This window comes from Clytia hemisphaerica, unplaced genomic scaffold (genome assembly GCF_902728285.1).
Source record: "Clytia hemisphaerica strain Z4C2 unplaced genomic scaffold, Clytia hemisphaerica genome assembly, whole genome shotgun sequence".
Taxonomy (NCBI): Eukaryota; Metazoa; Cnidaria; class Hydrozoa; order Leptothecata; family Clytiidae; genus Clytia; species Clytia hemisphaerica.
This window is the reverse complement of record NW_027103875.1, coordinates 241,102-253,028: the sequence shown is the minus strand read 5'-3', so window position 1 is coordinate 253,028 and position 11,927 is coordinate 241,102. Positions and strand designations below refer to the sequence as shown.

The 11,927-nt window shown below is 36.3% G+C and overlaps 2 protein-coding genes across 3 annotated transcripts in view; one reads left to right on the top strand and one right to left on the bottom strand.

The window, feature by feature from the left end:
• The window catches only part of LOC136808393 (large ribosomal subunit protein mL41A-like), a 175,899-nt gene that overhangs the window by 72,319 nt on the left and 91,653 nt on the right, over window positions 1-11,927 (bottom strand). The window lies entirely within an intron of this gene.
• LOC136808384 (ZP domain-containing protein-like) lies at window positions 2,534-11,549 on the top strand. Its single transcript, XM_067064921.1, has 8 exons — window positions 2,534-2,637; window positions 3,633-3,707; window positions 3,944-4,149; window positions 4,893-4,978; window positions 5,574-5,677; window positions 7,644-7,848; window positions 8,303-8,604; window positions 11,271-11,549. Exons 1-8 carry the CDS (start codon window positions 2,574-2,576, stop codon window positions 11,477-11,479), a joined length of 1,251 nt encoding a protein of 416 aa, XP_066921022.1. The 5' UTR covers window positions 2,534-2,573; the 3' UTR covers window positions 11,480-11,549.

Sequence of the window (11,927 nt, the reverse complement as noted above, 5' to 3'; positions counted from 1 at the left end):
CTTATAAACGTGTATTCTAATTGTTTCATAATATTATAATGATAAAAATATCATATTATGCATATATTACAATCACGCACATATTTTCATATTATTTTATACTGAGTGAATTTATAATTGTAACGTACACCTGGTATTTATCAATCTTTTTTATATTTTTCCCTTTTTTTAATTTTGTGTGTTTTTCTTAGATATCGATGATCAGTTTTATTTGATTTCAGAATAAATTTGAATATGGAGGGTGGAGGACATTTTTTGGAAATTTACCTACTGGACATTGTGACTTTTGCATTCGTTGACCCCCTGGACATTCAAAATTACTCTAAAACAGAGCAAAACAAAAGCCCAAAACAAAGCAACTTTACCCCCCGGACAAGACAAATTTTATAGATTTTTCACTACCTCCGGACACTATATTCTCCACCCCCCATGTACGAACATTTTCTGGAAGAGCCCAAGCTTTAAGTTTAGTAATTTGAAAGTTTAGTTTCTGAAATCTCAAGACTCAAGAGCACTCCTTGTGAGATCATTCTTTTGAGCAAGTAGACGTCCAAAATGGAATCTAGCCTTTGAAGGCTCTCGTTTTATTTATTGTTTTGTGTGACTCATAAATTGTTTTATATTTTTCGAGAGGAGAACATGGACACATAACTTCATCATGCTGGTGTGATAAAAAACATCAAAACATCAAATTCATGTTGCTTAATCTATTTTTTATTTTTTGACCCACTGTACGCATGATTTTTCAAATTTATCTAATGGTATATTTTCTCATCAGTTTTTTTTATTGTATTACATAAATTCTGAAAATACTTCCACCCACCCCCATTGGTTTTAGAATGTAGCTTTTTATATGTCTCTATGTTTTGACTGTAAGAAATGTATATATATTCCACAAGTAGAAATGTATTAAAGAAGTTTTATCAATATATGTATGATATTGTAAATACCATATGAATTTAGCTAGTTAAACATATTAAAATTTATTTAAAAGGTGTAGATTCTTCACTTTTAAAGTGTAACGTAAGAATGTACTATTAAAAATGCTTTCGTCAAAGAAATATTTCGTCAAAATAAAAACAACCCATGATTATGCTTATGAGAAAAGTTGTTCATTATTAATAGAATCATTCCTTATACAATACATGTATCAATTTTGTATGGATTCTTTAACCTTTTCAACCTTTTTTTATACAGTATAAAAAGATTAACAATACCGCAGAAGGGAAGGAAAGATCAAAACACAACATGCCTGTGTACTACCTACGCACTTCCCAAAGACTTTGGTCAAACAGATTATCAAAATTCTCACATAAAGAGAGAGGCAAGGATATTTTTGACAACAAATAAGGACAAACAACGTAAGACACGCAACGTAAGACACGCACGTACAGGAGTTTGGACTCAACGCATTGAGATTTATAAAGGTAATTTGACTGATTTTTGACTATTCTTTATATAAGTCGTTCTAAGTTTGGAAACTGTTATTTAAAACATTCATAAAAATGGTGCCGAAATCAGATTCCTAACTTACTGCCCATTGAAAAAGAGGCCATTTTGAATCCGAGAGTCTGGAAAGATAGTTTATTAAACAAATTAGACTTTTTTTGAAATTGAGCTTGTATTAAGGAAATTCGTTCATCACTTTCCAGACTTTCGCACTTCGAATAATTTGAAGCTTGTGAATTAGGGCTCAGTGCGTTGCGCACGTTCGACTATATCAAGAAAGTTTGTTCATCACTTTTGCACTTCGATTCATTTATGAATAATAAAGAGAAAGTGACGAAAGCTCGTCGTGTCGTTGTCGTGTCAAACTTTTAATGAACAAATATCAATTTGTTTTCGCGATTCTGTTTTCTACCTTACATACTGTTCATTAAATGTTTTGACCGAAAGTTTTGCGATATTTAATGTACTGACTTTCAAATAAACGAACAAAAATTAATTAGACGTTTTATATTTGGGAGGTGATTGCTATTGGTATGTAGGAAATTCTCGTAAAGGTTGAGTCGTTCCAATTGATATTCTTACAAATCTTCTGAACTCTTTATCTTTCGAGATCTTAATTTTTGAGAAGATGATCCGAATGCAAATGAGCCCGGTTTTCGAAAAAAGATTTTGGGGTCAAATTCCAGCCAAAAAACAGCTTAACAAGGGTTTTTTGGCCTTTGTAGACAAGTGGATCATTAATTTTCCCTGATTTTTTTGAAAGTAGGTTACCATCCTTGGTTAAAGATGGCTGAAGCAGATTTTCACAAAAAGTATTTTCACCTCAAAAATTGAACCTTAAGCTTAGATCGGTGTTCCTAACCAAATTACTCAAATTGTAGATGACATTCTCTTTCTCCTATAATACCACCCCAATTGGCACGGGGGACAATCAGTGATGAAAACAAAGGACGAATTTTAATAAATCGTCACTATTTGTGTTCTGATTGTTTTAACGGTCACGCTCAAGTAGATATCAATTATATATGTGTTAACTGCATAACCAGGTAGGTCCATAAAACTTGTTTGATTATGAAATAATCTTTTTTTTCCATTTCAGCAAAAGCGGCTTTTCAACTTTCACCATGGATTTGCGGAATGCCATCCTGGTTTCCCTTTTGGCGTTGTGTGGAGTATCTTTCATCTCTGGTAAGTGTGGATGGAGCTTTGTTGCAAGGGTAACACTTTTAAGAACCTCCTTACTTTAGCTAAAACTTCTATTACTCGAATGTCTCTTTTATTCCAACAAGTTTCTCGGTCCCTTCAGTTAACAATGCCTCATAAACTACTTTAATATGATAAATTTTCGCGCGGATTAGATTAAAATTTGGAAAGCCCTTATCCGCGAAAATTTTTTAAACAAAACTGTCAAATAAACTACTTTTTAAATGTATTGGCATCAAAGGAGTGCTATTCGATGCATTTTTTGGAAGCAAAAAAAACACAAAATCGTGAAAATATTGTCTCCCAATAATGCCATCCGCGAAATCAAGTCTCTGCGAAATTTTAAGATTTTGCGGATAAGTTCAACCGGGAAATTGAATTCTCGCAAAAGTTTATCCCGGCAGTTTCTATAACTCGAACCTTCTATGATTTAAAATATTTGACTTTTTGTGGCGAATTTCTAACTCAATGGAACGAATTTTCCGAAAATCTTTACAGTTGCTTGAATTTCTAAAAGATTTTCTGTTGTCCACTATAGAAAGTATCATAGCGAAGTTGATTAGCATGACTCGGCCATTTTTCCAAGCAACAAGTTAGGTGTTCCGAGTTTATCGTTCTAAATCTGCAATTCTGAACTTTGCTTAAAGCTTATTTGACGCCGATCGATACTTTGATAATAAGTTTTAGCCTAATTAGATTTATTCGAAATCCTACTTTTCTTTTGATTTTTGATGAATAACTCTCAATAAATATCCTTTAAGGGCCATTCCAGGAAATTGTCAACTACGATTGGAGTCTCTGCCCGATTGAACCGCCTCTATGGGTCGTATCAAATGGCGTATGGGTCGCAGCACTCCTAGGTCCCTACTGGCGGTTTCCAGTCAAAAATGAGCGTGGAATAATGTACCTCTTCCTATGGAATAGCCATTAACCATCTAATGATTTCCTACTGTATGTGAATGTTTTTCTTTTGTTGACAGGCGTGAATGCAGGTGGTTATATGGCTTGCACAAGTAATGGAACGAACCCTGTCAACTGCACATCTTCTGCATCAAGTATGTTTATTCTATAAGGGGATGTTACTCGTGCATAAAATTCCCGTTCCACATGAGGGTAAAACACAGTACATGGCGAATGGACTTTAGTTACAAGTTTTTATCGCCAAGGATTTTTTCTGACGGATGTTTGCGCGCGTACCAAAAGGTGGACTTGATTAAGAAGATAATGGTCTCTCTGCTATGATGATATAACGTCCTTGACTCTCTTATATCTTCTCCCTCTCTTCTAACAGTGGCGTCGATCGAATTATACTGTAATGACAATGGATTGAGAGCAGCCTTCAACCACAGCGAATTGAAAGCAAACATCCTTCCCTACACCATCATGTTCATGAAAAATGGGAACGAGTCATGTGACTCCATTAACGCCACTGACGCCCTTAATCACGCCGATGAACAAGTCTGGATTTGGGCAAATTATTCTGATTGCGGAATTGAGGTGAGAGTTTGTTTTATCTTGATGTGAAGAAAATAAAAACTTTAGAATAACACCATTACTCCCTCCGAGTTGAAGATATTTACCTTACTTCAAGATAACAAATTTAACTGAAACTTTCACAATAAAACTCATCATCATTACCAAACTTGGGAGAGAGATATTTCTTCGTGTTTTTTGTTTTTGTCCAATCTATAGGGGAAATATGATGATTTTTTTCCGGTAATAATACAAGCTTGCAGTGTGTCCCGAAAAAAGCGGACATATTTTTATATGAAGTGAACTAAGATTGAAATTAAATATTTAATTCCCAAGACGAATGAATAGATATTTGAGATTTAAATATTAAGTATACAAGATTTTGCATAATTTATCCATGACACACTATATAATAAATCGCTTGTTTTTTTCAGTTGCGTTAAATTATTTGATTCCGCCCTCTTTCGAGAAGGCGCGAGATTACTGAAGTTTTTCAACAAGCCGTGAAATTACTGAAGTTTTTCAACAAGCCGTTACTCTAATTTTTCAACAAGCCGTTACTCTAATTTTTCAACAAACCGTTACTCTAATTTTTCAACAAGCCGTTACTCTAATTTTTCAACAAGCCGTCACTTTATTTTTCAACAAGCCGTTACTCTATTTTTTCAACAAACCGTTACTCTAATTTCTCAACAAGCCGTTACTGTAATTTTTCAACAAGCCGTTACTCTATTTTTTCAACAAGCCGTTACTATATTTTTTCACAGGCGTACGTTGAAGGGGAAAATATTGCGTTTGAACAAACCATCATTGTGGAGTATGGGTCCAAGTCTTCACATGATCTTATTTACAGGTGTGTATTAAGTTTTCGATATATTGAAGTTAATGTACGATGTGCTAGAAAGCCGAAAATAATATAAGATATACCACCAGATTTTATTAGGAAAAGGTCGTCGCTTTTAAAGAGGCTAGGCAAATTTATGCAAAATGTTAAGTCTTTCTGACAAAAAACTTTGGGCAAGTGACTATCATTGTTGAATTATTAAAGGGATAATCAGATGGTTTGTAGTATTTAGCATGTAGGATCCTTCAATTGTCCTGAGCAAAATCTCAAAATATTTTTGCGTTACTATTTCCAAAGTCGAGATATTTAAGTTACAATTTTTTGGCTTTTAGGATGAAAACAATAGAATTTCAACGTGAGAGCCGTGTAAGAACCCATTTTCAAAAATTTCAAATTTTGATATCTCGATTTTGGAAAATTGTTACACAAAAATTCTTTCAGGTTTTACTAAGGACCACATAGATTTCTTTAATCTGAATATCTCAGACCATCTGATTATCCCTTCAAGGCCTTTAATTTACTTTAAGCCTGTTTGACTTATCAATAAATTATAGACCTCTCTGTTATGAATTTCATACTAAAGTATTATTCCTATCCTTCATAGATATTTCAACGATACATACAAAGTGCAATGTTTATTGAACCGCAACGTTACCAAAGATCTCAGTATCAATGTCAAAGAAAGAAAAACACTCTCCACCAAAGTCAGTAAGTCGAACTTTCCATAAACAAAGCTGTACCAGAAAATTTTCCACATTCCTCTAACCTAGATTCTCTCAAAACCAACCTTTTACACCATAAAAATCTTTCAATGTCAAAGAAAGGAAAACACTCTCCACCAAAGTCAGTAAGTCGAACTTTCTATAAACAAAGCTGTACCAGAAATTTCTGTAGATATCAAATCTATGATGATAAATCGGATGAGCAAAATGGCTTTAGAAAGGACCGTGGAACAACAGACGGTATCTACACAGTCAAACGAGTTCACCAAATTTCAAACAAAAAGTCTGAACCTACATTTCTTCTATTTGTTGATCTAAGTGCAGCTTTCGACCACATACCACGAAGCTGGCTCTTTGAAAGTATAAAACTGCGCTTCCCTGATAGATCCATCCCTCGAACTTTCGAAATTCTTCAAACCTTGTACGAAAATACCACCCTCACCTACGACGATGCTATGATATCCTTCAAAACGACTTCCGGTGTGCGTCAAGGGGGACCCGAAAGTCCCTTTTTGTTCAATTTATATCTAGACTTCGTTATGAGAGTATTTAACGAAAAATGTAAAGATGATAACCGAATCAAGTTCTTCAAACACAAATATCGAGTTAACCCACAAGCACACTCTCGTGCAGAAAGATCCGAGATGAGAGCTAGTGGAATACGAACTTGGGGAGAAGCGACTCTCTCTTGGTGTGGATATGCTGATGACATCGTCCTCTTTCTACTTTCACTCGAGGGTATCAGTGCTGCAACAGAGCTTTTGGATTTAACTTTCACTGCCTTTGGTTTGACAATCAATGTCTCGAAAACCGAAACAATGACCATCAATCAAGACCAATATCTCGATTCTATCATATCTCTTCGTGAAGAGCAACTCAAAAATGTCAAAGAATTCAAATATCTTGGTGCTGTCCTTAATCACCTTCAACCAAACACAGGGGAAGCAGAACTCAATCAACGAATTCAACTTGCAATTGTAAAATTCGCCCAAATGTCTAACCTGCTACAAAACTTCCAAATCAACCTACGTGTTCGTATTTTCTTCCTCAACAGTTTCGTCAGGAGCCGGTTAACGTATTCATGTCAGAACTGGAACTTAACGTCTCTCCAGTACGACCGCCTCGATGTCACCTATAGAATGTTTTTGAGGAGAATGGTCAGAGGTGGATTTCGTTATGTAGATGAGGTCAATAATGATTTTCGATCCGTCATTAGCAACAACCAGCTTCACACTATATGTGGTACCTCAGATGTTAATGTTTTTATCAAACAACAACAACGAAACTACGCAGCTCATGTTGTGAGAATGCCTTCTGGTCGCTTGAGTAAATTGTTAATGTTTAATGATGATAAAAATTGCAAACGTGGTAGAATTTCTTTGACTTTACTCGATCAAGTAATTAAAAATGAGAATTGTTCGATTGAAAAGTTTTGTGGACTGGCTATTGCAAAGAAAAATGATTTACAACCGAAGCTACCAGAAAATTGTCCCTCACGTAGCACGACAGATCTCCGTAGATATCACGTCTGTTTACAGTAAAAGCTACCGGTATTGAATCAAGCTATATTCTCTTGAAACCAGCCCTCTACACTTCAACATTGTTTTTCATCGACATTACCGTTCTCGCTATTTTAAACTACACCTTTAATGTTTCTTCATAGTCATCATACACCCCGGTCTGGAAGGCTTATTATTGTTAAGTGTTGGAGCTGACGTACGTAAATAGATCTGGTTTGCATATTTTTTGATCATGTGACTAGAAAATAAACCAATCGCAAGTATCGAAAATGGTAACGTGATCAAAAAGTATGCAAATCTAAGGGAAGTTTGACAATAAAGCTAAACCAATACACTGCCAGACCAGGGTTTCTTTGTAATAACTATGGTTTCCTTTCCCGCTTTCTTTGAAATTCTAGAAATAATTTTCTCCAAATTCTCTTATCATTTCAGATCAAACGGCGAACTTTGAGTTCGACTTCAACGTGTTTAGGAAAGGTGAAGCAACAGCTGTCAACAACATTCTCTCCATCGGAGAAGAACTCTCCTTTGTTCTGGAAATGGTGGACACCACAACCAGTACCGTCAAAGCGTCGCCACAAGACTGTTTCGCTACACGGTTGGATGGTTCTGGTAGATATGACCTCATCAAGGACAGGTGAGACGATATTTAAAACCTATTATACAATACCAGATATACCTTAAAGGAAGAAATTTTGGCGGGAATTTAATTTGGCAGATGGCCGAAAAATTTTTTAGAGGGAATTTACTATGGCGGATGGACGAAAAAACTAAATTTGGCGGGAATTTAATTTGGCGTTTGCTGAAAAATGTAACCTTAAAATGGATAAATTTCTTCCTTCAAGGTACTCCTGACATACTAGGAAAACTCTTTATCTAAACTGGACTTAGAGTAATTGATATAAGATTACAGTTCTATGTTCAGTCAAGAGATATTCCCAATTCCCAAGATGATTGAATAGGTTTTTGAGATTCAAACATTTTAAGTATATAAGTCATAAAATTTGGCATAAATGAAGTTTTTACTTTTATGAAAATGTGTCCGCTTTTTTTGGGACACACTGTATTTTGATAATGTTTTCAACATGTAGGTGTGAAGGGGATGACGACACAGTGTCTATCACAACACCAAATACCGACCTGCAAGTCTTTAAATGGGACATGACCGCATTCCGGTACTTCGGAGATTCGGATGGTGTCAAAATCACGTGTTCCGTATTGGTGTGTCGTAACATCGATCCGTCACAGTTGAGTGAGAAATGTTTAAGGTGCGGACAGACCGCGCGTAAACGTCGGCGAAGAGAGGCGGACGGTTTTAGCGTTCAAGAAGTGGGAGTTGTAGATGAACAAATGGTGACTAGTCAACCTATCTATATCATCGATCGTAGATCAGGTATCTTTGTTGTGTTTTTTTCTTTATCTCATGAAAGTGTTTGGTGCCCCTCCGCTTTAGAAGCCTCTCTTAGAAAGTGGAGAAATACGGAAAAACGGATTGCGATCTACCCTACCCCTTTGGAAAGCAGAGCCCTCGGATCGCACTTTCATCTATCATTTAAGTATTAAATATCATTCATTTAAAAAATCGCTTGTGATCTGCCGACATGAAGTTTTATTCATCTGGCACCCAGATGCAGAAATTTTCATTCGACACGCCAAAGCTCTGAAGTCCGAGAAAATTTTCAACAAAATAAAATTAGAAAGCAATTGGTCCGCTCCTTTAAAGCTTAGCATGGGCGACCGCCAATCTGCTTTATGAATTTCATATACTAAAGATTTAATCTCATCACCATTTTAAATATCTACACTTTTACACAGGGGGTAACCGGGCTGTGACATAGATCATTTCGTTGGTATTGGAAAAAAGTTGAGATAATCTTTAAAAGCTAAACTAATTCAATTAATAGCTCTTAACGGGCCCGAACGATCCTTCAATTTGAAACACTAAGTGCCGCGAAGAGTCAGCCGCAGTATTCGGTGAAGACAGGGATTCGATGGAAAAGAAATTATGGTGTTTAGGCATGGCTAAATTTAGAACGCCATGTGTTAGGCTAATATTGTTTATATTATCGTGTAGTAATAAACAAAAAATGTTAAAATTGTTTTCATCAACTACGAACATAACAACAACAGAAATTTGGTCCACAATGCCCCATTTTACATGTAGAATAGCGGTATGACATCAAACTGCTGTAAATGTGCAACGATTCGAAGCAGGTCCATCGAGCATCTAAGAATGAAACAAAATGGAAATTGACAAAGAATATTACAAAAACAAAGCAGGCCCGACTAGCTCAGCCTGTTTGATAAATAATCAAGATTTTCACTGGCAAATATAAAAGATTCCTTTTTAGTTTTTTTGTTGGTTATTTGCGAGATACTAGTTAACTCGCGCAGTAGTGTAGCCTTCCACTCCAGGAGGTCGGGGCTCGATTCCCACTCGATGTTGTGATTCACATGACAAGTTAATGTACCTTCACCCGGGCATACTCATGTAATACGAGTATGCATTAAATAATTTGGTAGACAAAACTCCAGAAGCCTGACGGTAACTGTGCTAGGTATCGATTCCACAAAACACCGATAAGGTTAGAGTACGCTGACCTTGCTCCCTAACCCTTTCAATGGCTCGCAAGCTGACAGGCAGTATAAACTGCAGCGTAAGACGGTTCTAACGAGACGACTTCTAGACCGCTCGATACAGCATCGTCTGTAAGGAGAAGCCAGTCATCACTCACTAACCGAAACACGGAAATTCACTACATCAATATTTCCACAACTACTTACTTTTGTTATATCCACCGGGTAAATTTTTCTCAGCACTGCATACATCATCGCACGTTTGTTTACTGCCGTACTTACATGTCCTCGGTATCGCCATTATGTGGCCTCTCGCTTCTTTCGATACTGAAAAGCCAACACAAGCTGCATTAGCCTGGATGGCAGCTAAGTCGTGAGCCCCCGTGTTGCCATAGAATAAGCACGCGAAGGCTAGCAAAATTGTTACTTTAAACATGTCTACATCCACCGCAATTGTGAGATTCACCTTTATCTCAAAATTTCATCTTAAATACGGAGTGATAGATGATTTGCAATAAAGTTGTGAAAACCTGTCTAAACACAGCTTTCCAAATTTTTGCATAGTACTGTCAACCCACTTGTTTGTTTTTATCTTCTTAATATATTGCAACAGATCTCTTTGTGACAACATTTCTTTAAACACTCTCTACCCTTACGTCACGTGGTTCGTTGTATCTTTAAATAAACTACACCAAGGAAAATGTTTCTGGCTTACTTTTCATGACCGCCATCTTACGAGAATCATATACCAGACCAGAAAGCAAAAATAGGGAAAACTGTGAATATTATTGTTTCTTTCTTCTTCACGAGAGAAACACATCCCCTTCTCACAGACCCGGTAGGATTTTTCCATCCAGTGGGGATGAAAATAACGGACCAAAAATCGATGAAAATTGATATTCCTATATTTTTTATGGCTGGGAATTCCAATTCTTTTGTTTCAAGTCAGTAAATTCAGTATGGATGGGAAAAATAGCATAATATTTTGCAGTGAAGATTAGTTTATTTGATTATTATCAATGGGGACAAAAATTGGAGGATAATTTCCCACCGGGGACGATATTTTGGATTCCCAGTGGGTCTGTGGGAAGGGGGTGTAGAAACCATCCCCATAGTGCTCAAAGACATCTTTCCCGACTAGGAAAACATGCTACCTTTCTGACTCAGAAAATATTTTCTAGCCGTTTCAAGAATCTTTCCACCCTTCTCATTAGGGAAATATTTTCCATTAAGACAATACTTGCCTTGCCGTTCATGTTGATAACTGCCCTTTCTGACCAATCTTGCTCCACATCCTTGTCAATCCAATGTAAAATAAAAATATTGTGAATTAAAACAGATGAGTAAGCAAACTAGAGTGATTAGATTATTTAAAAGCAAAACCTTTAATGGCTTTGATTTGTATATTTGGAATCTTATTATCCAATTGAATGAAACCACTTTACAGAATGTTCCAATCTTTACGTCTTATTTTCTGCTCAGGTAATTCGCAACCAAGTTCGGACGAATCAAAGGGCTTCTTCACGACTTCTGGTGGAACCGTTCTGATCGCTTTGGTGGGAGTTCTGGTGTTGACAGTCTGCGCTGTTTTGGTCAAAAAGAATTTCCTCAACGCTGGTGCAAACCAAAAGAGTAAAAATGTGGAAGAAGTGGGCGTTGAGAATCCTACGTATGGCGGGGAAAGCAAATGAATGAATAACCTTGCAATGAATGGCTGAAAGACTGAATGAATGAATAAAAAATTGTAGTGTTTCTGGAATGCGGGTGAAGGAAAAAAGCTCTCATGCGGCCGACCTGGAAAAAATTTTTTTGTTGCTATTTTTGATAAGTTAAGGTCATTGAAATAGAACTTTGAAAATAACTTTTAAGTACAAACAGTATGAAGTAAGCCCTTTCTAACCAAACGACGTTTGATAGCTTGACAGGTCAACTTCATTTTTTCATTATGATAAACCATATAGATGAACCCATAGTCTGCGGCCGGGTCAGAAAATTTTTTTATTTCACCCGGCCGTTTTCCGGAAACACTACATTTTTTTATTTTCGCCTAAGATTGACTTTTTATATTAAACGTATGTGTGTGAGCCTATTGAGTTATTTGTGTGTCTTCTTCTTAATCCCAAATATTATTCTTCTTCT

Bases quoted from the DNA above. Each gene is read 5' to 3' on its own strand.
- LOC136808384 (XM_067064921.1), top strand. From the start codon at position 2,574: ATGGATTTGCGGAATGCCATCCTGGTTTCCCTTTTGGCGTTGTGTGGA. The intron at 2,638-3,632 runs GTAAGTGTGGAT...TTTTGTTGACAG, and splicing joins TGGAGTATCTTTCATCTCTG to GCGTGAATGCAGGTGGTTAT. The intron at 8,605-11,270 runs GTATCTTTGTTG...TTTTCTGCTCAG, and splicing joins TATCATCGATCGTAGATCAG to GTAATTCGCAACCAAGTTCG.